Source organism: Vombatus ursinus, unplaced genomic scaffold (genome assembly GCF_900497805.2).
Source record: "Vombatus ursinus unplaced genomic scaffold, bare-nosed wombat genome assembly UNPS02010788.1, whole genome shotgun sequence".
Lineage (NCBI taxonomy): Eukaryota > Metazoa > Chordata > Mammalia > Diprotodontia > Vombatidae > Vombatus > Vombatus ursinus.
Window position 1 is genome coordinate 3880134 of NW_020950566.1, and position 24842 is coordinate 3904975.

The 24842-nt window shown below is 36.1% G+C and overlaps 2 protein-coding genes across 7 annotated transcripts in view; one reads left to right on the top strand and one right to left on the bottom strand.

The window, feature by feature from the left end:
* The first annotated feature begins 268 nt into the window (after positions 1–268).
* On the top strand, positions 269–14114 carry WNT16 (Wnt family member 16). The gene is made up of 4 exons (XM_027855166.1): positions 269–370; positions 630–907; positions 3068–3351; positions 12939–14114. The coding sequence occupies exons 1-4, from the start codon at positions 276–278 to the stop codon at positions 13401–13403; spliced, it is 1122 nt and encodes a 373-aa protein (XP_027710967.1). The 5' UTR covers positions 269–275; the 3' UTR covers positions 13404–14114.
* FAM3C (family with sequence similarity 3 member C) overlaps positions 3221–24842 on the bottom strand; it is a 79850-nt gene continuing 58228 nt past the window's right edge. For 2 of the 6 annotated variants that reach the window (XM_027855167.1, XM_027855168.1), the window contains exons 9-10: positions 23090–23216; positions 20695–22392 (exon numbers count right to left, since the gene is read on the bottom strand). In XM_027855167.1, coding sequence (XP_027710968.1) covers positions 22303–22392; positions 23090–23216 — 217 coding nt within the window. In that variant the 3' untranslated portion in view covers positions 20695–22302. Of the gene's footprint in view, positions 3293–6921; positions 7246–8081; positions 8159–8543; positions 8617–20694; positions 22397–23089; positions 23217–24842 lie in introns of those variants that run through there. The other 4 variants (XM_027855169.1, XM_027855172.1, XM_027855171.1 and 1 more) reach the window with 4 other exon arrangements.

The following is a 24842-nucleotide window of genomic DNA, read 5'->3' on the forward strand; positions in this document are numbered from 1 at the left end:
CCTTGGGAAGCAAGGGACGCTTCCCTATACTCTGCACGGCCCCTCCTTCCAACGAAGGAGGAGAGTCCCAAGCCGCTTTCTCCGCACCCTCAGACTCCCCTTCGACAGAGGGAGAAGAGGGTAGAAAGCGACAGTGGCTATTTTATGCTGGGGGTAAAGGGGAGAGTGACAGTTTTGTCGTTGTGGGCTGAGCTCGTTCTGTACCTCGTGGGGCTCACAGGCCAAGGGAGGGTCAGCGGACCGTGACTGAGCCCCGGGGACTCGATGCGGTGGCCATGGACAGAGCGGCTCTGCCGGGACTGCCTCGCCTCTGCGTCCTGTGGGCAACTCTGCTCGCCCTGTTCCCCTGCGGCGTTCACGGAAACTGGATGTGAGTATGAGAGTGGCGGGGCGGGATGGGGAAGAAGGCGGAGGGTCCGAGGGACGGACGCCCTTCCCGGGCGGGTGGTTGGAAAAAAAAAAAAAAAAAGGGTACGGAGCCCTGGGGGCAGCCCCTGGCCAGGAGAAAGCGTGGCTCGACGTCTGGGAGCCGCGGGTAAGCTGTGTTTGCTGAGGGGAGATGGGCAAATGAGGGGACTGACTGTACATGGCTCACGCCGGGTGGGGGGGGGGGCTGCCATCTCTTGCAGGTGGCTGGGCATTGCCTCCTTTGGGGTCCCAGAGAAGCTAGGTTGCGCCAACTTGCCTCTGAACGGCCGTCAGAAAGAACTGTGCAAAAGGAAACCTTATCTGCTGCCCAGCATCCGAGAAGGGGCACGACTGGGCATCCAAGAGTGCAAGAGCCAGTTCAAACATGAGCGGTGGAACTGCCAGGTGTTCTCGCCCGCTGCCTCTGCCCCCGCCGCCGCCGCGCCCCCGGCTGCCTCGCCAGGAGCCGCCCCTCTCTTCGGTTACGAACTGAGCAGCGGTGAGTCCACCTGCTCCCCTTCTTTCTCGGCCTCTCCCCTCCCCAGGGAACCGGCGGGTTTGACGCGTCGCGGAGGCTGCTGAAGCTGGAGCAGGCATCCCTCCTCTGGCTTTCAGAAGGGAACATTTGAGTTCGCGTTGTCTTATGGACCGGGAGAGTCGGGGATGGTGGGCGGGAAGGAGGCTGAAATACAGCAGGGTTTTCTGTCAAGCTGCAGGTGCGCCCCCGGGAAGGGGGCCCCAGCTGTGGACTTGGGCACTGAGGGGGTGAAGCTGTTCTCATTATCCTCGATGTCCTCCCGACCCAAACCCTCGACCTTCTGCCTTCCTACCTTTGAATTGGGTGGAAACTAAGACTTCTTTCTCTGAGTCCCTCCCGCCCCCTTCATCTCCCGCTGTTTTTCGAGACCAGCTGGGGAAACATGATGTAGGCCGCAGAGAATGCTGTTCCCCATCTGCTTTGATTTACCCAGCCGTGCCACGCAACTAGCCCTGGTCAGGTGGGTAATTGTGGCAAAAGCAGAGCAGGTTCCCCCACCCCCGCCCCACTAGCTGACCAGACTCTCTGTCTCTCCAGTCACTGAGTTTAGAGAGTAAAGAAAATCGGTCAGGGAAAGTCATTCCAAACACTCCAAGAGTTGTCTTCCCTTAACCTTCTCCCTTTCCATTTCCTTCTGGGCAAGACACAAGCTCCCTGGGAAAAGTTGTGGGAAAGTTTAAAAGTGTCAGTGGCCCTTCAGTTGCAGTGTGACTTTGTGAGAAGAAAGGCATGAGGATGTCTGGCTTTGTTAAGTGGGTCCCAACGGCAGACTGTAGTGCCTTTTCCTTTAGACCGTTCTATTTTCACCCTACTGGTCTACTGATCTTTCCCCATCAACATCCTACCCTTTCCTTACACCATCCCCCCTATACCTCTTGTGAATATCTTATGTGTTCTACCATGTGACTCCACAGACAGACCTTCATAAGCAGCAGGGGCTCCTGCAGAGAATAACCACAACAAACATGGTCTTCAGTTGCAGAAATATCAGTCATTCACTGTTGAAAAGGTTTAATTAGACTGCAGATGACAGGCTGCTTTTATTAAAAAAAAAAAGTGAAAAACATCTATCAGTGCAGGCCTTTCTATTCTATTTTTTTAATGTTTATATAGGATCATTAGTTATCCAAGTATTGTTAGTGACATTAATATTAATACTAATGTAGGTATTATAAAGATCTTTTTCCCAAACCTCCAATTTCTCCATAACAATTTACTGCGACTGTTACACTCACACTCAGAAGTTATCATCTCTCATCTAGTATTGCCTTAAAAATAAGTTACCCATTGTATACAACACTGTAATGCCTCTAGCAGTTTCAGATTAGGTAATATCCATCGAATGCATAATCAAAGGGATAAATAAAAATATTTCACATAATACCAACGATGTTTACATGCTATCTACTAAAGATAAGTCTACTCTGGAAATACATATATAATTTTCATATTTTAAAAAAAAAATTACATGAATCCAGGCTTTTACTTTTACCTTGTTTTTTTGCATACAGGTTAAAAAAAAAACAATCACACTAGTTTTTGCAGTGTGTATTTAGGAAGGCACAAATTAAAATGAAAGATAACTGTGTATGTTTGGGGTGTTACAGGGATATTGTCAATATTTTTCCCATAGTTCATTTTAACAAGCAGTAATTAATTCTATGTTTTAAGTACTGAATTAGTTGCTGAAATTTATTTCCTTGGAATACTTTTTTTTTAAAGGATAATACTAAAATTAGATAAAAGACTGACCTACAAGGACACTGACCAAGGAGTAATTTTACTTGAACCTGCCTGAAAATCGTTTTAAAGTAGAGAAATTTTATAAATGATGTCTCTGCTTTTTAAAAAGAAAAGGGCAATAGCAAACTTCTTGTTCTGATCTTATATTTCTGATATTGCATTTGCTGCAACTGTTTTTTTTTTTTTCAATTTAATTCAGGAATTTATTAAGCACGTACTCTGTGCAAGGTACTATCCTGGGCGTCTGTTATATAAAGATGTCATTTTTTTTTCCAAAAAAAAAATGCATTTCCTTCATGAGAGAACTTATAGGAAACCCATTTCAGAGATGTATTGCAATGACTTTTTAACTGAATAATCCCCCTTATTTTGTCCCAGGCACCAAAGAAACAGCATTTATCTATGCGGTGATGGCAGCAGGTCTGGTGTATTCTGTGACAAGATCATGCAGTGCAGGGAACATGACAGAGTGCTCCTGTGACACCAACTTGCAAAATGGTGGCTCAGCTACTGAAGGTTGGCATTGGGGTGGCTGCTCTGATGACATCCAGTATGGCATGTGGTTTAGTAGAAAGTTCTTGGATGTCCCTACCAAAAACACCACTGGAAAAGATGGGAAACTGTTAGCAATGAATCTACATAATAACGAAGCCGGGAGGCAGGTATGTATTAGGACATGAAATAAAAATGATTTAAGAGCTTACAAGATGAGGCCAAGCTTAGCCTCAGTGTAAATGAGATCATATCAATGAGGAGAAAACTAAGGCATGAATGATATATGTTATTCTAAAATAGTCTAAAATAGCTTTTGTTTCAGGCACATGCGTCCTTCTAGGTGTGTTTGTTACTTTTGTGGGGCTTGTATTTCCCATAGTATAACCGAGCCTTGCTTTACAAAATAGATCCCTTCAGAAATATTGATCATAGAATCTTAGGACCAAAAGAGACCTTGAATCATTCAATTCAGTACTGACTCAGAAAGAGGAAAGTCACTTTAACTTGTATCTGAATCCAAGTGCTCTGTTACTCACTGGAGAGGTGCTTTTTCTACTAAGCTACGTTATATCACTTGCATGAGTTCAATAAATTGAATTCAATTTGTCCAGTGGATTATATTTAAATAAAGGAATTCTTTATAATTACTTCTTAATGATCTTCAGCCCACTGGAATTCTTAGCTCTTTAGTTTAATTACTTGTCTGTCTACACCTTTCTCTACTATGACCTATGAAGTGCACATTTCATAAGAATCTTTTTGTAAAACAAACAAAAAAAAGTACAATTTAGCCTTAAATATTAACCACCTCATTTATCCAGTATCTGAGCTCAGGTTTTTTGTTCACTTTTTCGTGTAAAATACGCTACACATTTTCCTTTCATTTTATATCTTCATATCCACTGAGAGGGTTGACAGTACAAATTAAATTCATCAACATTGCTGAATTACATGAATATTCACAATGACTCTTCTGAAGTCACTGAAAACTTTGTTGTGAACATTTATCTTGTTATTTTCAGCAATTCCTTTAGTCCATAAAAATCATTGCATATTTATATAATTTTAGATTCCTGATTAATCACCTAACAAACTGTAAATCTCCCATAGCAGCCATTCAATTGCCGGATAAACTTAATATAAAGTAAAACAAGTCAAAACATTTAGGAAAAGTCTTTGACAAAAACTACCTTTATGCCATGGCCATTCTTTTTTTTTTAAGTAAAAATAAAATAAAGATGATTCAAAATAATTTACTGTCTCTGGACAATTTATATTTAAAGAATTAAGCTATTTTGAGTTTTAGAAAACTTTGAAATCAGTAAGTTATATTATTTAATTGCAGAATGTCACTAAGAAAATTAGTAAATAATATTTTTAAAATATAATGTGTTTAATTTTTTTCCATTTAACAACAAAGAGAAATTTCCTTGATTTAAAAATTTTATTTTTAAAAATATTTTAATCTGTTCTTCCCACTGTCCCTTTCACCACCATGGAACACCAACAAAAACAAAAACAAAAAACCCTAAAACCCTCATCATAAACATGCATAGTCTGGCAAAACAAATCCCCACATTGGCCATGCATGAAGATGTATGTCTCTCTGGCAGGAGGTGAGTATTGTGTTTCATCTTCAGTCTCCTGGACTTGTGGCTTAACAGCATTGATCTGTGTTCTAAAGTCTTTCAAAGCAGTTTTTCTCTGCTTTGTTTTCATTGTATAAATGGTTCTACTTCTCTTTACTTCAATTTGCATCAACCTACATAGGTCTTCCCAGTTTCCTCCAAAACTGTCCATTTGTCACAATAATATTCCATTATATTCATATACCAGAATTTGTTTAACCACTTCCCAAGAGGTAGGTACTCCCTTAGTTTCCAGTTATTGGCTGGAAAAGAACTGCTGGAAATATTTGGGTCTTTTTTTCTTTCATAAAAGATTTATTTTGTACAAATTAGACCAAATGAATAATACATATTATATATACGATAACACATATATATGTATACACACATACATGCACACATGCACACACAGAGGCATATTTGTTGCTTTACTTTCAATACAATCCAATTTAGAACATCTTTTCTAGCGTAGGAAATGCAAGAAAAGTTAAAATATAATTAATAACTAATAGAATAATGTGCAAAGCACAATAATTCAAAGTAGAACAGTAAAAAAAAAGTCAAAGGAGTAAAATAAATCCACTTGGCTTACAAATGAAGGAAATTCATATATCTTAGAATCCCTAGTCATACTGTTAGCTTCTTTAAATTCAATCACATTGAAATGCTAAATCTTTCAGTCAAAATAAACGAGATAAAACATAGAGACAAGAACATATTTTTGAAATACTTCTTTCTGTCTATCTGAAAAGATTTTAGTCTCTGAATTGAAACTAAAATAAGAATGAACAGAACTAGGAGAAAAAGGTATACATAACAACAACATTACAGAGAAAAGCAACTTTGAAACAACTTTACAACTCAGATCAATGCAATAAAAAATTAAGAATTCTAATAGATATTGAAATGTATCTCCATGATGAAACTAAGGGGTTTAGTATTACCTTGTTTTTCTGGGTTTTTTTTAAGTTATATGGAAATATTAGATCTGGTAAATGTTCATTTTGATACTAAACTACTATCTTCATATTTATTTTAAGAACATACTCCTCAGCATTAATCCTAATCTACTTCTTGCTTATTTTAAACAAGCTTCTGAATTATTTCCTACATTACAGTAATCAGTTTTATTGTTATTGTGCCAAAGAGAGTTATGTGCTGCAGAAAAATAATTCAGCCCACACATAAATCTCACCGTATTGTAGACATAAGCTTTGGAGTTTTGCCAATAGTAATTTTTTTTCTTTTCACACTATTGTAGCCACATAAAAAATTAAAACACATGAAATATTTTGTTGTATAATATTGGGGGGGATATAAACACTTAGTTCTTTTTTGGATCTCTCTTAAAGTACAGCTCATATATTAGAATCCAAATTACATTTTGTAGTTTCCTTTTAAATGGTAGGATAAAACAAATTACCAGGTTATTGTCTTAAGTGAAAGGACAATCAAGTCAATTTTCAGCTCTGCCAATGAGGATTTTAAGGTAATAGGTATCTTCTTCAGAGTGGAGTTGAAGGTCTGCATTCAGTTGTACTTTCCTAGTCTCAAAATCCCCAGACTTAAAATATAAGGAAATGTTCCCAAAAATGTGGGTACTGGCGCTTAGTTGTGCTATGAGTAGGACAGATGATTTTCTAACCGCTGACCTTAAATACTCTGAATCCCACTAGGTTTCTGACACCATTCCTTAAGTTATGCCTCCAAGAATAATGTTGCAAAGCAGTGATTGGCCAATGGCATGATATGATGTCTTCCAGGGGCAGTACTTCTGGGAATGATGTGACTTGGAATATTTATGGGTATTTCTTTTGGTGTGCATAGGATATTTCCATTCTTCCCATGTCTACCTCATAAACTTTTAAGTTTCCCTACCCCATAATTTGTTTTACGATGAGTAACTCAAAAAATAGGAAGGGCCAGACCCCAAATGTTCATTGACTGAATTTAAGAATAGTTAAGATAAGTAGCTGAACAACACACAAGCGTTTGAATCATCAGCAGGTTCAAATATTTCTTCAAACAGAAACTGAACAAAATGACTCCTAGGAATAGGAATAGCTCATACCATTTTATGAACTTGTATTGCAGTTTTTATGATTGAAATGGAATCAGCTGGCAGACTTCAAAATTAAACAAGTTAACGGACCTAAATTTATCAGCAAAATTTGCTGGTCATGCATGGAACACTCTTGTCAGAAATGTTAGCTCCAAATCAGTATTGAGAGACCAGTTCTTCAGCCATTTGAGCTGCTTCTATCAATCCTGTATTTATGTTTTGCAGTCTTAGTCATGCATCTTTGCTATCATATTTCAAAACATTTCATCTCACATTGGCCAAAGCAAAATACAGGGAACTTCCATGGACCAAATGCCAACTTCTTAATTGCCCTCTCAAAGTTCAGAAATGTTCCACCAAAATGCACACATCTGTTTGCAATAGTTAACAAAACATTCCTCTGTTGATATCGTTATAAACCTTAACAACTCAACTAGAGTAGAGAAAGGAATTTGCACATAACCACATAAAATTCATTCAGTTGCTATTCTCCTCTGGAGTTTCTGGCAAAAAAGACTGTGACATCCTTTATTTTCAAATTTTACTATTTATAATTAAGTGGCCCACTGTTTAAAATTCTCGGTACATGACATAAAAACTCACTTGGACCAGACATCATATTCCTGGATGTAAGATTCTTAGTTCTTGAAATTTTATTCAGAGAATCTTCTTGTTTTCTAAAATTATATTATTACGGTCCTAAGATGTAATGCTCCTCATTTTTTGTGTGACTTGAGGCAAATCACAAACATTAACCTTTGGGATTTCTTTTTTTGTCTTTTTTTTTTGTGGGGGTGGCATTCGTAAAACCAGTGACAATTCATCTAATAATGTGTCTTGAGCACTTACTATGTGTAAAGCACTATACAAATCTGGTAGTGGAAGACGAACCCTCTAGTCAGTTAGTACTTCTAGTATTCCTTTCTTCTCTTTTTAGGTCCTCTGCGGTGCATAGATATGAAATGTATTTCAGTGGTACAATGATTGTATGTGTGTGTGTATTATACACATTCATATGTACATGCATATGTGATATATGACATATTCCACTTAAATATTTCTAGTTTATTTTCTATGGAAATTCAGTGGTTTTATTATCATTGAGGATCATCTGTAATAAAAATACCACTCCCCTACTTAACAGACATAGTAAGAGACCCTCCAAATCTGTCGAAAATGGGGTGAAAGCTTTTTGAATGTTAATCCTTGAAAGCTGGTTAACTCCAAGTTATTAAAAATTCCAGTTTCCATATCATTTGCCACACAAATTCAGCAGGTGGTGAACTATGGAATGAGAAAATAAATCTCTTTTGTACTTTCTACCCTTTCTTTTAAAAATGTTCCCCCTATAATGATAGCTCAGATTTCTATAGAATATTACATTTACAAAGCCCTTTCTTCACAATCACCCAGAAGGTTGTTAAGGTAGATGTTATTATCCTCATTTTAAAGACTTGGAAGCTGAGGCTCAGAGTAATTAAATCACTCATACAAGGTTGTACATAGCTAATAAGCAGCAGAGAGAAATAGAGCTTCTGCCATGGAGTCCAGTCTTCTTTTCATTGCATCAAGCTGACTCTATCTCCCCCAAACCACAAAAGAGTAACTGTTGTGGATTTTATCCTATACTAGGTCCCCTCAATTCAACAAATATTTAAGAAGTGCTTACCGATTGTGTTTCAATGCACTGGCAATAAAAATGTGAAAGTAGACATGATTCCTGTCCTCAAGGAGCTTATAATCTAAAGGGAGGGAAGGGAAGAGAGAAACAACGGCTTGTCAGTCTGTAGGATGGGTATAGAGATAACCATAATGCAAGAAGATAAGTGTGAACTCCAAAAGACTCATGACAGAAAATGCTGCCCACATCCAGAGAAAGTACCATGGAGTCTGAATGCAGATGGAAACATACTATTTGCTCTCTTTTTTTTTTCTTGTTTCTTCTTTCTCATGGTTTCTCCCATTGGCTCTAATTCTTCTTTTACATGACTAATGGGAAAATATGTTTAATATAAATGTATATGTAAGGCCTATATCAGATTGCATTCCATCTTGGGGAAGATGGAAGGGAGAGAGGGGGAGGAATTTTAGACCTCAAAATCTTATGGAAGTGAATATTGAAAACTAAAAATAATTTTTTAAAAAAGAAGATAAGTATGTAGAAATCTAGGATGGTATAAGAGATTCAAGGGAGGAGGTATCACTTATTACTTAACAAATTAGGGAAGGTTTTATGGTAGGGGCTCAGTTGAATTAGACCTTGAGGGGGAGGATTTCAATAGGTGGAGATGTAGGGAAGCCATGCTAGGCAGGAGAGGTGGCACTCACAAAGGCACAGATGCAGGATTGAAGAGAGACTAGAGTGAGATAACTCCTGAAAAGGTATGTGGATTCAAATATCGAAGCCTTTTGAATGCCACTTTAAGGAGTTAATATGAGCACTGCTGGAGGTTTCCTGACAAGGTTGATGGGGGTGGGAGTAGGAGTTAGAAGTTGCTAGTTCGAGATGGGTTAAGTAGTGAAATAATAGTTGAAATAGTATTTTACATATCTTATTATCCTTATGGAAGGCTGGTTGTGGATCGACTCAGAAATTCAATCTTTTTACAGGCTAGAAAATATCTGTTAACGGCTTAGGGGAGGAATTTCCACCACTGTCCTTGCTAGAAAATATGAAGGTAAAGACTGCTTTGAAACTCAGAAAAGGTCACTGAAAAGATTTTATATTGAAATTAGTTTCCCTGGAATCAGGAAGACTAATTGTGCAGTATCAAGGGATAGTGTGGGGATGGCCCAAATCCATCAGTCAGCTGAATATATTGATCAACTGCTATTTCCCAAGGGTCTCCTGGGTGGCCCATTCTATGTAAACTATTCTTTGATTTACTATACAAGGTCTTTCATGAGACTTCACTCTGCTATTCAGGGTATGTCCCCAGTTATGGCACCACAGAGAGACGTGGCATTTAGGCACAAGAGTTGGGCTGCTTGTGGTAATCAACAAGTTTTAACCCATAATTATAGATTCTTAGGACTACAATTATGAGCTCTGAAAAGTGGCTTTATTTGGCATTTATTTAGTTCCTTTCTCCTAATAAACTGAAGGTACTTAACAACATCTGACCACATAAAGTATGTAGACTATATTAATTTGTCCCTGTGCCCAGAGTCATTATTTTATTGGGTACATTTCAAAAACTAAATTCCAAGTTCCCTAAATGTATTGGAGCAAGCTTATGTTCCATGTTATAAATTACTTTAGAGCCTTTAAGGCCAATCAAAGAGTATGCCTTACCCGAGGTTAATAAGACTCAGGCATATATATTTTCTAAGCTTCTCACAAATTAATTACTTTTACAGCCTTGCTGCATGTGATAGTGTGTTCTAATGAGTAGCCATCCTTATGGTCAGAGAGGCCCAGGGTTCAAGTCCTGCCTTTGGCACATACTAGCTGTATGACCACCAGCAAAGTCACAAATTCTCAGAGCCCCTAGGCAACTCTCTCAGACTATATATTGTGGATGAGTTGATGATCTTTGGGGAGAGGAAATTATAGAGATGAAATCTCAGGTCTAGACCTCAAAAAAGGAAAGTCCTCTCAATTTGCGAGGGATCTGAAGCCTTTCCATTATTTTGTTAATATTGCAAATTCAAAAAATGATGTGTATGCAACATTCTACAAACAATGGCGGCCTCCTATGTGATTCTTTTATGATGTTATTATTTGTGAGAAGTACTACCACTGTAACTTACCATAAGCTCCAAATCACTGTATAGCAATATTTGAATCATTCTCTGTAGAATCTAATATTTAATTAGGAAAGATTACACAGCTCATAAGATGTATAACCTTTAAGTGGCCTATAGAAGATCAAAGTGTTAATCTCATTGTTATTTTGCAATTCAGATAAGAAACCCCTTACCTAAGTGGAATTAAAACTGTGGGCTCATTTCTTTCATCAGCGATTATTAAGTCATTGGATAGAAGGGACAATTCTAAATTTTTCCAAATATGTTGCCTACATACTAAGTCTCCAACTATTTCTAGTAATGTATTATTTTGTTCTGCTATCCTTTGGGAAATGATGGAAGCTCTTGTAGTTTGGTTACTATGATTTGCTGGCTAGAAAATGTAGGTTCTAGTATATGAGAAACTAGCACTACACAGACTTAAAATTCTAACTGCACATTTCACACAATATTAGAGTCAATTCCATATCTAAACACTACTTTGACTTTTATTGCACATGTTGATTGCCAATTTTTGAGATTTTTTTTTTTTGCTTTTTCAGTCTGTTTGGGTTCAATTCAACTCTCGGAACTGGAAAGTGTTAGATCAATGGTTCTTAACCTGGGGTCCATAGAGTTTTTCAAACATATGTCAATATAATTATAATGTGTTACAATATATGATTTTGTAATCCTGTGTATTTTAGTTTATGCATTTAAAAATGGTTTTGAGAAGAGGTCCATAAGCTTATAACAAAAAAAAAAAGGTAAAAACCCAAGCTTTAGATGATAGCTACTGACCCACCAATAGAAAAGCATGGATATTTTGTTCTATTTCTTGTTGTGGGGATAAACTTGTACTTAACTATCCACACTGTCTCACCTAACCTCCCTTTGGTCAGTTTGGGTGCAGTTTACCAGACTTGAGTAAGCATCTATGTTCCCTTCCCATTGCTGGGAATACCCGGGGCATGGCCATGCTAACAATGAAGCCTCAAGGACTCTAGCCCCATGCAAAAGCCAAAAGGAGGTCAACTTTTACCAGGCTTCATTACAATAAATGAGTTGGAACTTTGAATTTTTATATAGAAACGGTGATGGTTCGGTTCTAAATTTCTATTAGTGCTGTAATTTTGTGAACATTAGAGATTGAATCACCTCATGAGAGGTGCAGCTTTGTATTTTTCATGTTGTTATTGTTGAGGATTTTTTTGTCAGGGGCAGGGCAGGAATAATGGGATGGACAAATTGTTTAGAAATACCAAAGGTGTGTGTGGCAGGGTGGCGGGGGGAAGATTAGGGGCTAAATGGATATCTGGGAGCTGGCAGGGGAAGTTGACCACAATTTAAAACACTTGTTTCTGTGGTAAAATGTCTTCTGGGTTCCAAGCAACATACATACTTTTGAAACAACCCATGTGTAAGCTGGGGACTGTCTGTATTGCTAAAATGTTCTTCCATTTGCTTTTGTCATCATTTATACCATTTTCAGAGAGGAATAAAAAAGATCTCTTCTCCCAGTTTTGAATACAGTAGGGAATAAATTTCTTGAATGCAGAAATACTTGGCAAGTGTGGGCAAAACCTCAGTATCTTTAGCTGGTGTAAAATGACTCTGGTGGTTGAAGTCATCAAACTTGCTAGAAGCAATAGGTTACATTTAAATTGAGAAATGGAAAGTTTTTCTACAGGAATAATAGAAATAGCTAAAGGTACAAGGTGTTTAAAAGATGGGACATATATTTACTACTTGTCTCCCAAGAATTTTCCCTATCACTTCTGCCTGTCAGAAGAAATCTCTTTGGTGTGTATTATAAACTTTTTTTTTTTAATGAGACCACTAGCTAGAGAATATTTCAATAGTATTTTTTTAGTGGATGAAATTATCATTTGTGTGAAAATGTAATGGGTTTAGTTTTCAGGGGCCCATGTCATTTTTTATCCTTTTTAAAGGTATAAACATATTAGTTTTCTGGCATCTTTCTAAATGTCATGTGGCAGTAGGTTGATTGCTTTTATTTTATTTCTTTTGTTTTTGTGTGTTGCTATAAGGGAAACTTGGAGGAAAGTGTCACCCAACTATACTCTCTGGGGGCTGTCTAAAATCATTAGTCCAGTCAAGCCCACTCATGTCAAGTTACAGGGAATTTCCAATTTGACCTTGCTCTAAAAAAGATCCTGAATCCGATTTTACAGTGTCTAAGAAATGCACAAAGATAGTATCATTATTGCCTGGGTAAGCGAAACAGGAAGAAATAGTTATTTGGAGTTCAGTTGTAGACAGGAATTTCAGGAAGTTCAAGTAAAATCTGAACATGATTCCCGTTTGATTTCAGGCAGTAGCCAAGTTGATGTCAGTCGACTGCCGCTGCCATGGAGTTTCGGGTTCCTGTGCTGTGAAAACTTGCTGGAAAACCATGTCTCCCTTTGAGAAGATTGGTCATTTTCTAAAAGATAAGTACGAAAACAGTGTGCAGGTCTCGGATAAAATGAAAAGAAAGATGCGCAGGAGAGAAAAAGACCAGAAAAAGATATCAGTGCGCAAGGATGATCTTCTCTACCTTAACAAATCGCCCAACTACTGCATGGAGGATCGAAAATTAGGCATCCCTGGGACGCAGGGCAGAGAGTGCAACCGCACTTCGGAAGGAGCAGATGGGTGTAACCTCCTCTGCTGTGGGAGGGGTTACAACACCCATGTAGTAAGACACGTGGAGAGGTGTGAATGCAAATTTATCTGGTGCTGTTATGTTCGCTGCAGGAGGTGTGAAAGCATGACTGATGTCCACACCTGCAAATAACCTGGGCTCCAATCCAGCATCACCAAAAGCTCCGGGTGATACACAACCAAAATATAACAGACTTAGTCTATATTTCTGAAAGGGAAAGGTTAGTGAAGTTTAATCAGGTCCACCACCATGTCTGGATTTTAGTCTCTAATATTTTCTTCTAATTAAAAGCAAGTTCACACTTCCTTGACTTGGATTTCCCTGAAATTCCAAAGGTTTGATTCAACAAATATATATTAAACACCCGCCCTGTGCAAATGTAAGTTTAGGTTCATCTGTCTTTGTTTAGATGCCTTTTGGGTAGGGGACGATGACCAAGAAAAAAGCGGTGAAGAGACTCTCCAAAGGAGAAACAGGTCCATGAAGATGTCAGCTCATGATGAGACACTCGACCCATAATTGGCATAATTTGCTTAAATGTGAATTTGATCAAGCAGATGTAGTAACTATTTTTAAAAAGAATATTGCTTACAGCAACAAAGCACTTAAGCAAGGATGTTATCACATGTCAGTATTTTTGAAGAAGGCTTTACGAAGAGTTCCTAGAAAACGAAACTGTAAATATGTTCATGGAAGTGGCATAAATGCATTTACCCTTTCATCTACTTAGGAAGAAGGCCAGATTACCAAAAGTATTAGGGAAAGACAGACTCCCTCTTAAAATATGGTGCCCATTAAATATAGCTGGTATCCAAGGCAAATAGAAATCGATTTTTAAAAAAGTTATAGAGTTTGAATTTTAATGTATCTTTGTAGTCTAAACACATGGATTACCAAAAAAAATCAATAAATCTTATCCTAATAACTTGCCATTAGACACAGAAATTAATAGACTCATACAAATTGCTTAAGCTACACGATTTTGTTGAGGAAAAAAAAATCCCTGAAAGTGTTACAAATCTGTGAAGAAAAAAGTTTATTGGATGTTAATTTTGAAATGTATGGAATGACACTGTTTAAATGTGTAAAGACAGTATTTTGTATAGTATTTTGATAAGAAAATTTTATATTTTGTAAATATAGTATTTAAATTATATGAAATATATGAAATGCTTAAATCATATTCTTTTTAAGAACTCAGAACTAAGGCAATTAGAGCATCTTTGAAATCATTGCTTTTATACAGTCTCATAGTAGAAATCCTCAACTTGTTTGCTTATGTAGACTAAGAAAGTTATTTGAACAGTTATATGGGTGGTTTAATTCTTACCAGAAAGGTAGTTTTGTGTTACAGATTGTTTATAAGTTGTTGAGAAAGTCTGTGACCTGAACAGTCAACATGACGTTCTTTTTCACACACCCACACCCACCATTTTAAATTGTTGTATAAATGCAGACTATTAAAATAACATCTATTTTAGTATCTGAAAAAGAAACCTAAAAACGGCAGTACAAGGACAATTTTGTGTATCCATTGTGTCATATTTACTGTATTATATATAAGACTAGGTTTTATTACTTAAATTTTGTTAATTTTCCTACATTCTAAAAACATATACAATACATTATATATACATATTGGTTTTAAAAAATTCTAGGGCTGAATATTTTAATGTGCTTCAACTTTTCTGAGCTTACTAATAACAAAACATTTACATTTATGGCCTTGTTTTAAAAATAGATTTCTTAAGCACAAAGTAGACAAGAGAGTATTTTTCATGACATTCTATTGAATATATTAAACAGAAATTTTTTTTCTCATTTTCATTTATTTCCTTGTTTGTCAAGGTAGAACAGGGACTTGTGAAAAATAGCAAACCCATGAAAAATGTCGCAGGTTCAAATACTAAGAGTAAGGTTAAAAGTTTAACTGTGACCCTCAAGTTTAACAACAGTGGTCATGCCAATTTCAGGGCTAAGAAATGACCTAGGAAGTGGCCAAATGCCTGTCTGTAAGTGGTGCTTTTCTGATTCTGGACAGGCATTTGGGTAGTATAATGAGAAACAATCCCCGACTCTTTTCTGCTCTGATGAATAAGTAGATAAATTAGGTAAGTGCAATTTCCACTGTAACACTGAATTTCACATTAGCCTCTTTTATTCACCTTAATACAACCTTCCAATGTATTTCTCCTATCTGCACTCAGAGACGTGAATATAACTGAGAACATCATAAAATACAGGTGGTGAAAGGTAAATGTCAATGCCAGCTCATCTGGGTGTGAATGTAAGAACACATTCCAAACTGTATGATTTTTTCTTTCCAATAGTTTAAAAACTTGATACAACTTGATCTCCTTTTGATACTGCTATTTAAGCAACATAAAACCATATCAGGTAGCTACGCTTTTGAATATATAGTCAACATTATTCATTTTTAATGGTATGGCTAATTTGTTGTGTATTTGACTTGTAAGAATCTTAAGGAAATTTATCAGAATTAGATGCCGATGATCCTGTTCTAAGTCTTTGCAGTTATAACTTGCTATTACTATAGCAAAAATTGGTAGCAGAATCATTTTCTGGACAGGCTGGATTGAAATCAGGAAATCTAGGAAAGAAGTCATTCTTTACACTTAACCTCCACTGAATTATTTATAGGTAGTGTGATAATTTCCAAATATGCAAATGGATGCTATCCAACCACTTTTTGTGATATGCAGTCCTTCTCAAAAAGTGTTCAGTCCACTGTGATAAATTTAATTGTTAAACGAACAAAATGGCACCATTTCTCCAGAAAGTATGAATATTCTTCAAGGCTTTAATATCTTCCTTAGTACTTCACCATTACGTCCATTCGTTGAAATTTACTAGATGTCTTGTAATTAAGACATAATTCAATTACATAACAGACTAGCCTGAACTTGGAGCTAATATCATTTACTTGGCAGAGTAACTAGGGCCAAGTACGTAGGATATGGTAAATAAGGGGAACTGAACTTGGCGTAGCCCCCCAAAATGTGGAAAGCCACAGCTATGGCTGCCAGAACCCTTAGGACTACTTTTAGATTTGGAATGTTGCCTGTAAATTGCAACCCCTTTACTTTTAAACTGAGTAAAACTACAGACCCACACAGACACATAGGCACGTCATTTCAGTCGTGTTCAACTCTTCGTGACCCCATTTGGGGTTTTCTTGACAAACATAATGGTTTGCCATTTCTTTCTTCAGTTCATTTTACAGATGAGGAAACAGACATACAGGGTTAAGTGACTTGCCCAGGATCACACAGCTAGTTAAATGGTTGAGGCCAGATTTGAATTTAGGAAAATGAGTCGCCCTGACTCTAGCACCAGCACTCTATCCACTGTACCACTTAGCTTGGAAAATTTAGGATATTCACAAAAGCAATCAAAATTACAGTATTCTTTTTTTGATTCTGCAAATGGTGGGGAGAGGAAGAGGACAGGCAATTTCCAGGAAGAATGAACAGTTTAGTTCTTGAAATCGTCCCTAAGCATAAAAACACAATTACAATCCAAAACTGCTGTTATATAAGTTTTTTTTTTAAATTGCTCCCTATAATTCATGTAAGGAACTTTGGGTATGCAAACTGCTTCCACCAAAGTAACTTCAGTAAATTATACTTGTAGAGTCATCTAGGAATACTGAAAGCTAGGCAAATTTGGCGTGTCAACAGCAAAACTTGAACTCAGATTTCCTGGACTCTAAGGCCAGCCTTCTACCCACTATACCATGCCAAATCAATAATTATATTACTTAAAATAACAGACCATGCACCAATTCAAAAAATAATCATTCCAAAAGGAAATCTATAAATGCTCATCTAATTGATGACAGAGAAAAAGCCTGTCTTTTGTTAATGCATCTTACTATTATCTTATTTACCATGTCTAATCAAAAAGTCCAAATTTCCCATTTTGTGATTTCAAAGGAAAATCTTATTGTAAAATGCTACATTAGAGAAAAACAAAAGACTAAAACAAAATCACTATGATAGAATACCTGTCTCACCTGATAAGAATAAGTCACACGAACAGTCTGCAGACCAATTTGAAAAATTGTCAAGATACGTATGGGGTTGTTTTTAAATGTCATTTCTTTTATCCAGACCTATGACCTCATTAGCATAGGAGATTCTCTTCTAGGGATGAAGCCTGGGAATTGTTCTGCAACTTACCATCTTAAATATTTGCCTGTGACACTGAGAAGTTAAACAACATCCTCAGAGACTCTGAGGCTGCCTCCAGTCACTTCGCCATCTAGTGGCCTCTCCTATTGCACTGTTTCAATGCAATGATTCAAAATTGTGATTCTCACACCAGAGAAAGCACAGGTATGACTGGAAGGAGGCAATCTCCCTTTGCTGTATTTCATATTGCTGAACTGCTACCATGTCCATTTATGGGATAATTATCATCCTAGTAAAGGAGGATCATATTTACAATTCGAAGGGAGCAAAAAAAAAGGTTTTCCTTTTACATTTTCTGTCACATACAGCATTTAGTAGTATTCAACAGCGGCTAAATCACACATGGATGTATCCGCTCCTCACTTTGTCCAAAAAAGGGTGGTCAGCTAACTTTACTGTATTTAATTAATGTTTATCTCCAACACATCTGTGCCTTTTCCATTTAGGGGAAATGTTATTTGTTTTACTCATATTTCTTCCCTGGGAAAACATTGTTTATTGCAATGGTCCTAAATCTTAGAAAGCCTGGTATGAGTAGTTATAACTTAAGGATTTTAGGACTCCTAGGTAGCCAACTCTTCTAAATTTGCATCAGCTAAGGGAGTTACTGACTGTTCTAACTAGTCCAGAGAGGGAAAAACTGGCAATCAATTAATATGTTGTTGTTCAGTTGTGTCTGACTTGGCAAAGATAGTGGAGTGGTTTGCCTTTTCCTTCTCCAGCTCATGTTATACAGGTAAGAAAACTGAGACAAATAGGGTTAAGTGACTTGCCCAGGGTCACGTAGCTAATAAGTGTCCGAGGCCAGATTTGAACTCATAAAGATGAGTCTTCCTGATTGAGAGCCCAGCATTCTATCCACTGCTTGACCTAGCTGCCCTCAGGTGATGTTAAGTAGTCAGTAATCATGGATTTGGCACTATAATGTTAGCTTAGATTCAGGACAGGTATATTTGAAATCATTTTTCTGTTTCTTTCAGACCAAAGCCAAGAAACATATGTGAAGGAGGGGAGAGTAATTTTTTTTAATGTTAAACAACAAGAATCTGATTTTTCTCTTTTCCAGTGGAATAGAAAACTGAACATACATATCTGACATTGATAAAATTCTGGGTAGTTCCTATGGCATTAAAAAACACAAACACCCCTATCTTCTTTTAGGTAACAGGAAATAGAACACCATTAATTTTACATTGTCGTCTTTCATTCTCCTTAATTTTACTAATACCAATCTACTCATCATTTACTCTAATTTGGAGGAAGACAGAAAAATAACATTTCCATAGGAAAAATAAGGAAAACACGTAAAAAGGTAAAAATCTTCACTGCTATGACTTTTTTTTTCTGGGGCGGGTGCATGAGAGAAATAACTTTGTAAGTTGAAATACAAACTTCATTTCTATTACAATTTCAATAACACATACTACTAAGCTCCGCTAAGCTTGAAAATGGTACTTCAGATGGAAATATTCTTAAATATTGGTAGGTTTCAAAGTAAAGACGTCAATTTTCCAAATTTTATTCTCAAATTTACACAACCCAAATTTCATGGTTAGAAGGAATTAGATTTATCTATACTGCAGTGGGAAAAGTACTGATTCTGGAATTAGTGGACCTGGGTTAAAATCCTGCTTACTGACACTACCTGTGAGACCATGGGCAAACCACTACCTTCCTGAGCCTCATCTTCATCTTCCAACTAAGCTTAGTCTGTGAGGTTCTTTCTACCCCTACATCTCTGACCAAGTGGAATTTTTTCACACTGGATTAACAAATCAATATATGTATCCCAGTAGTGGTGTGACAAATGACAAATCACGTAGGCAAGGAAATAAAAGGACAAAAAGCTCACAATTCAGAAAAAATTTCATATTTGTCTCTCCCTTGTCTGTTCTGTTAAAACTGATGTGTATGTATTCTTGAACAAACTTCAAGTATAAAAAAAACATGGTAACACATTTTCTGACCTCAAAAATACATTTTCTCTATCCTCCATGCCCATTAACACTCTCTCAAGCCTGAAATTCCTCATTGCCACAATCCCTAGAAATTTTTTCTTTTAAAAACTGTTGTGGGAGCAGCTAGGGGGCACAGTGGACAGAGCACCGGCCCTGGAGTCAGGAGGACCCGAGTTCAAATCCGACCTCAGACACATAACACTCACTAGCTGTGTGACGCTTGGCAAGTCACTTAACCCCACTGCCTAGCCCCCACCACCTCCCCCAAAAAAACAAACTGTTAACTGCATAATGCTATTTACTATATACTTTCAGTTTCAACCTTTCCAGTTATGTATTGTAAATTCTTAAAGTGTAAATTATTAGTAAATTACATCTGGCACAAATATAACAAATGTGATTACTTATGAACAGAAATCACTGGGATGAAAATGGTTAGAAAGAAAAGATAACTCACAACTAAATATTGGGTTTAAGAATTTAAAAATCAAAGGCTCTAGTTCAGGAATAATTTTTAATTTCCCAAATGTCTTTTATTTTGCTTGTGTCTTTTGTTAATAATTAGCATAATGTGGTGTAAGCTTGATTGCAAGTAAAAAATTCATGAAACATTAAACACCATTTAAGATACCATAATACAGATGCTTAACTTATGACTTTAATAAAGAAAAATCAAACTGCATTGAAATTAAATGAACATAACTTCACTTACAATGAGATGATTTAAAAAAAAAACCTGAGAATGAAGGTAGTGGTAAAATTATTGCTTCCAAAAGTCAGAGTTGGCACAAATCATAAAGGATATTCACACCAAAAAAACCTCAGAAAGTTACAGACTAACTCCTTATCTTTCCCTTTTGAAACTTCATATTTTCAAAGCTACTATTTCATAGCCTTTACATCAAAAGTGATATCACATTGTTGTTTGAATTTCTAAATTTTTATATACAACGCTAAGGCAAAAATCCAAAGGATAATGGCATAGATACACAGGTATGACTTAAAACTTGCAAGATAAATAGCCAAGTAAATGTCTGGAAAATATTACATCTGCAATTCTAACAAGTTTATCAGAAAATACAACAAATCTTCATTCCAAAAAACCAAGAGTATTTAATAATCATTACCTGAAAGAAATTTGATGCTTTGCCATCCCTGATGCTGCAAAATTTGCCACTGTACTTTCAATTTACAGAACTGAGGGAACTGATGTCAATACACACACACACACACACAGAGAATGTGGTTTGCTTAAGTGTCCAAAACTACAATTATTTTAATTGTGTAAAAGCATAAGGTGCATTTTTTTCTTGCTTTACATTCGGCTTAGGTACAAGCTATTTAACTTTTAATAAACATTTATAGTTTCCACCTTGATTTACTGCTGTTTTTGAGGAAGATTTTGAAGTACAAAGCAAAATTACAAAATCTCCTAGTTAATTAGTACAAGTTATTAAAATTCAGGTAATTTTGCAAGTGTTTTCTACACATGTACCATGTAAAACATTAACTTGTGCCAATGATTTACTTCAAGATCATACTATTCATACAACATATGTAGCCTGTAGGTGATGTCAAGAAAAAAACTGAAACTCAGTGAATAGTTGAAGATGTTAAACAAAAACTTGGATTTCTCTTACATGTTTATGTAAAACTGAACATAAAATTATCTTGATTTGGCCTAATTTAAACATTTCTGAAAAGGCTAACTAGAGTATTATTGGATATTTAGAGCTATACACTTAAAATTCTGAAAATGCATTACCCGTCAAATGTCTTAATAGCTATAGACAAAATATTGCTGATTGTAGAGTTGCATAAATGACTGAATCAATAGAACCTTCCCTGCCATATGTGTTTTTTGGAAAGCTCTCAACACACTAACCATTTTGCTGGAAGAAGTCAAAATTGACAAAAAGGAGGGCATTCCATTTTTACAGATATGACCATTCAGAATACTGGTTAAAAATTGCAGAATTTCATTAAACAAGAGTGAATGATGGTCAGAGAAATACATACAAAAATAATAATTCTAAAAATCTGCTTATTTCTGTGACCATGCTGCTAAACTACATCAGGGTCATTCTTTAAATGGCTACTACAAAGTTAATTTACTTGCACCATAAATACAAATTATTTCAAGCTGCAATTCAAATCATATACATTTATACATTTCTTTTATCACTTTTTTATACAAAAAGGATTTGTGCTTTTTTGTAGACTTGATCTAAATTTCTATATCAAACATCTTAATTCTATATTTTAAAAATTTATTGGCCAGAAGTTTCTGTGGGAGGTGAGGAAATAAGGTAGGCAAGGAAGTGAGGTAGAACAGGAAGGGTATGGGGTATTAGACAGCAAAGCAAAATTCCAGAATATATACAACCAGTCAAATACTTCTTTATTAAAGACTGATTACTGCCTTCAAAAGGGCAGTATATTTAAAAAAAAAAAGTTTAGCCCTCCCCCCACCCCCAACAAAACTCTTTATTTTTCACAATGGCTACATTCTTCTAGCAACTGCATCTATAAAACAATAGTATAACAGTCTTCAAAATTTGTTCACAATGTGTGCTTAAAAAAGACATTTCTACATCTTATAGATGTTGTTTATCAACGCAATCGAAATACTGTGCTTTTAGAGAGACAACAGCTTAGAAAAGGTTCATTATGGTAGACCTATTTACAAAGTTTACTCTTTAGGTTAGCAATAAATAATCCTGATTTTGGAAGAGCTGATACTCATGCATAACTGACAAGATGGACATATATTCTCAAAATATTTACATAGTAATATCTCCTTCATAGCACTCCCATCAATAGCATAAAGATAATTTTCTCTAACATTCTTCATATGGTTCAGTCTTGCTTTTGGGGGATACATCCTTCCATTTCTACAACTTCTGGCCATCCTTCATATTTGTTTGTATCCTTGTTGTTCTTTATGTGCTACCAAAAAAAAAAAAAGAGAAGAAAAAACAACCACCACAAACCCACCATTGTAATAAAAACACATCAAGCTGATCTTTAAGCTTGATTTATTTTTGGCACAGACACTAATATGTTTATTATAGTGAAGAGGGCATGACCAAGAATAACAAGGACTCCATTACTGAATAGCAGGCAGAAGTGTGCTTTGCACATAGTATGTACATGAAATTGAGTTATTAAACATATTTAATATTTGTTATAACTCAAAATCAAATTCATGTAGCTCTAATACTAAGTTCTCAAAATAAATAAATTTGGATATAATATAAAACACGCAAAATTCCAACTATTTCCCAGATTAAATGTTCCAGTATTTTGTAATGTTAACTACTCACCCCACCAAAGATCAAGATGAGAAAAGTAATCTTAAGTTGCCATTATTTATAGCCTTAGTTCTAGTGCATTAAAAGCACATGAAAAAGTTCGGGGGTTTTAAAAATTTGACAGATTTTTAGAAGCCAGAGAGTACTATGGTACTTTCAAACAATGAATTAATAAGAACAGTGCTTATACAGGGTAAATGGCCACATTTGATTTCTACCCATTTAACTGAGACCAAGAGTTAACTGGGACAAGATTAACTATATTTTTGTGGAATGCCAGGCATTTTGAATTTATTCACCAAAATATAGTATGAAAAAGTCAAGCGACTCACCTGTTCAAAGGGACTTTTTGTCTTGATACCTTTTCCACCACAGAAGACCCAGTTGTCTCTAAAATCAAGGTTAACGATAGCTGTACTTCCCAAGGCAGCAATCAGTAATCTTGCCTCATTATTGAGTCTTTGAGAGAGAATAAATGAACATAATATGAAAACACCTTGTACAAACTGCATTAAATATAAGAACACTACTTCCCTCAGGAAGAATTTTTTTTTTGCTTTTTATTTTTTTTTATTTTAGATTTAAATGCTAAAACAAATTCACAAGAAAAAGAAACAAACTTAAATACAAAATAAGAAAAGAAAAAAAAGCTCTGTCATGCACAGCAGAATGTGAGGATTCAAAATATACAATGATAAATTTCCATTTCAAGAAAACCTATATAAATACCATGCGTAGTGTTGAGAACTGTCCATCTTTTCTTTGTAAGTTTTCTTTTGTTCTCTACTGTGTACTTTTTCCTTTTTATCCCCCTCTCCCCCACACCCCGAAAGGCTACGATTGAACATGGATATATTTATAGATATACATACATATATACACATATAGACATATGCTTTCCCTAACAGATTCTACTCCTGATCTTTGTCTTTTTGTCTGTGCGTATCTCATTTCCTATCCCTCCTGACTCCTCTACTTCTACCCACTACCATGCCCTCCTAGCTTCTTAACCTACCCTCTCCCCAACGACTCCATTCCCATTAATCTAAACACCCTTTTATATGTCTCTTTGACCTATTCCCTCACCCTCCCCTCTAGAAATCCCTCCCTTGTCCTCTCCTCCCTATCTATCCCCTTCGTGTTTTATTTCTTTCTGAATTTAGGCGACTTTTATACTCTAGATATGTATGTATTGTCCCCTCTTGAACCCATTCCTGATGAAAATAGGTTTCCAGAAAGAATAGTCCTCCTCCCCCATCTAATTCTTCTGTGTTGGTTCTTCCTCTTGCACCTCATTTGTATAATTACTCTTTTAGCTGTTCCTAAAAGGTTTTACTTTTTAAAATCATATACACAGGTCCACCCCAAACGTTCTTACAAACTACTCAATTATTAATAACAATCTTTGGCATAAGTTTTACATTTTACATACATAAAAGGTAAACATTCTGTCCTTATTGAGTCCCTTGTAATTCATCTTTGGTATGTACCTTATATTTCTCTTGGCTCTTGTGTGTCATATCTTCTATTAAGTTCAGGTTTTGTTTTGTTTTTTTAAAAGAAAATCCTAAAAGTCTGACGATTCATTAAATATCCATTTTTTAAATTCAGAATTACACTTAGCTTTGCTGGGTATGATATTTTCGGCCCCAACTCCAGTTCTTTTGCTCTTCTATATATAGTGTTGCAAGACTTGCAGTCTTTTAGTATTGTTGCTGCTAGGTCGTGTGTAATTGTAAATGTGGCACCGCCATATTTAAATTACTTTTTTCTTTCTGTATTTCTTTCTATATTTTATCATTGAGCTGGGAGTTTTGGAATTTGACTATGATATTCCTGTGAATTTTCCTCATAGAATCTCTTTGAGGTGTTAGTCAGTGGATTTTTTCTACTTCTACTTTCCCCTCTTGTTCAATGCTTCAGGACAATTTTCTTTAATTATTTCTTGTATTATTGTAACAAAATTCTTTTTTTGATCATGGTTTTCAGGTGGTCCAATTATTCTTGTATTTTCTCTTCTTAATCTGTTCTCCAGATCAGCTGTTTTTCTTATGAGATGTTTCACATTTTCTTCTATTTTTTTCA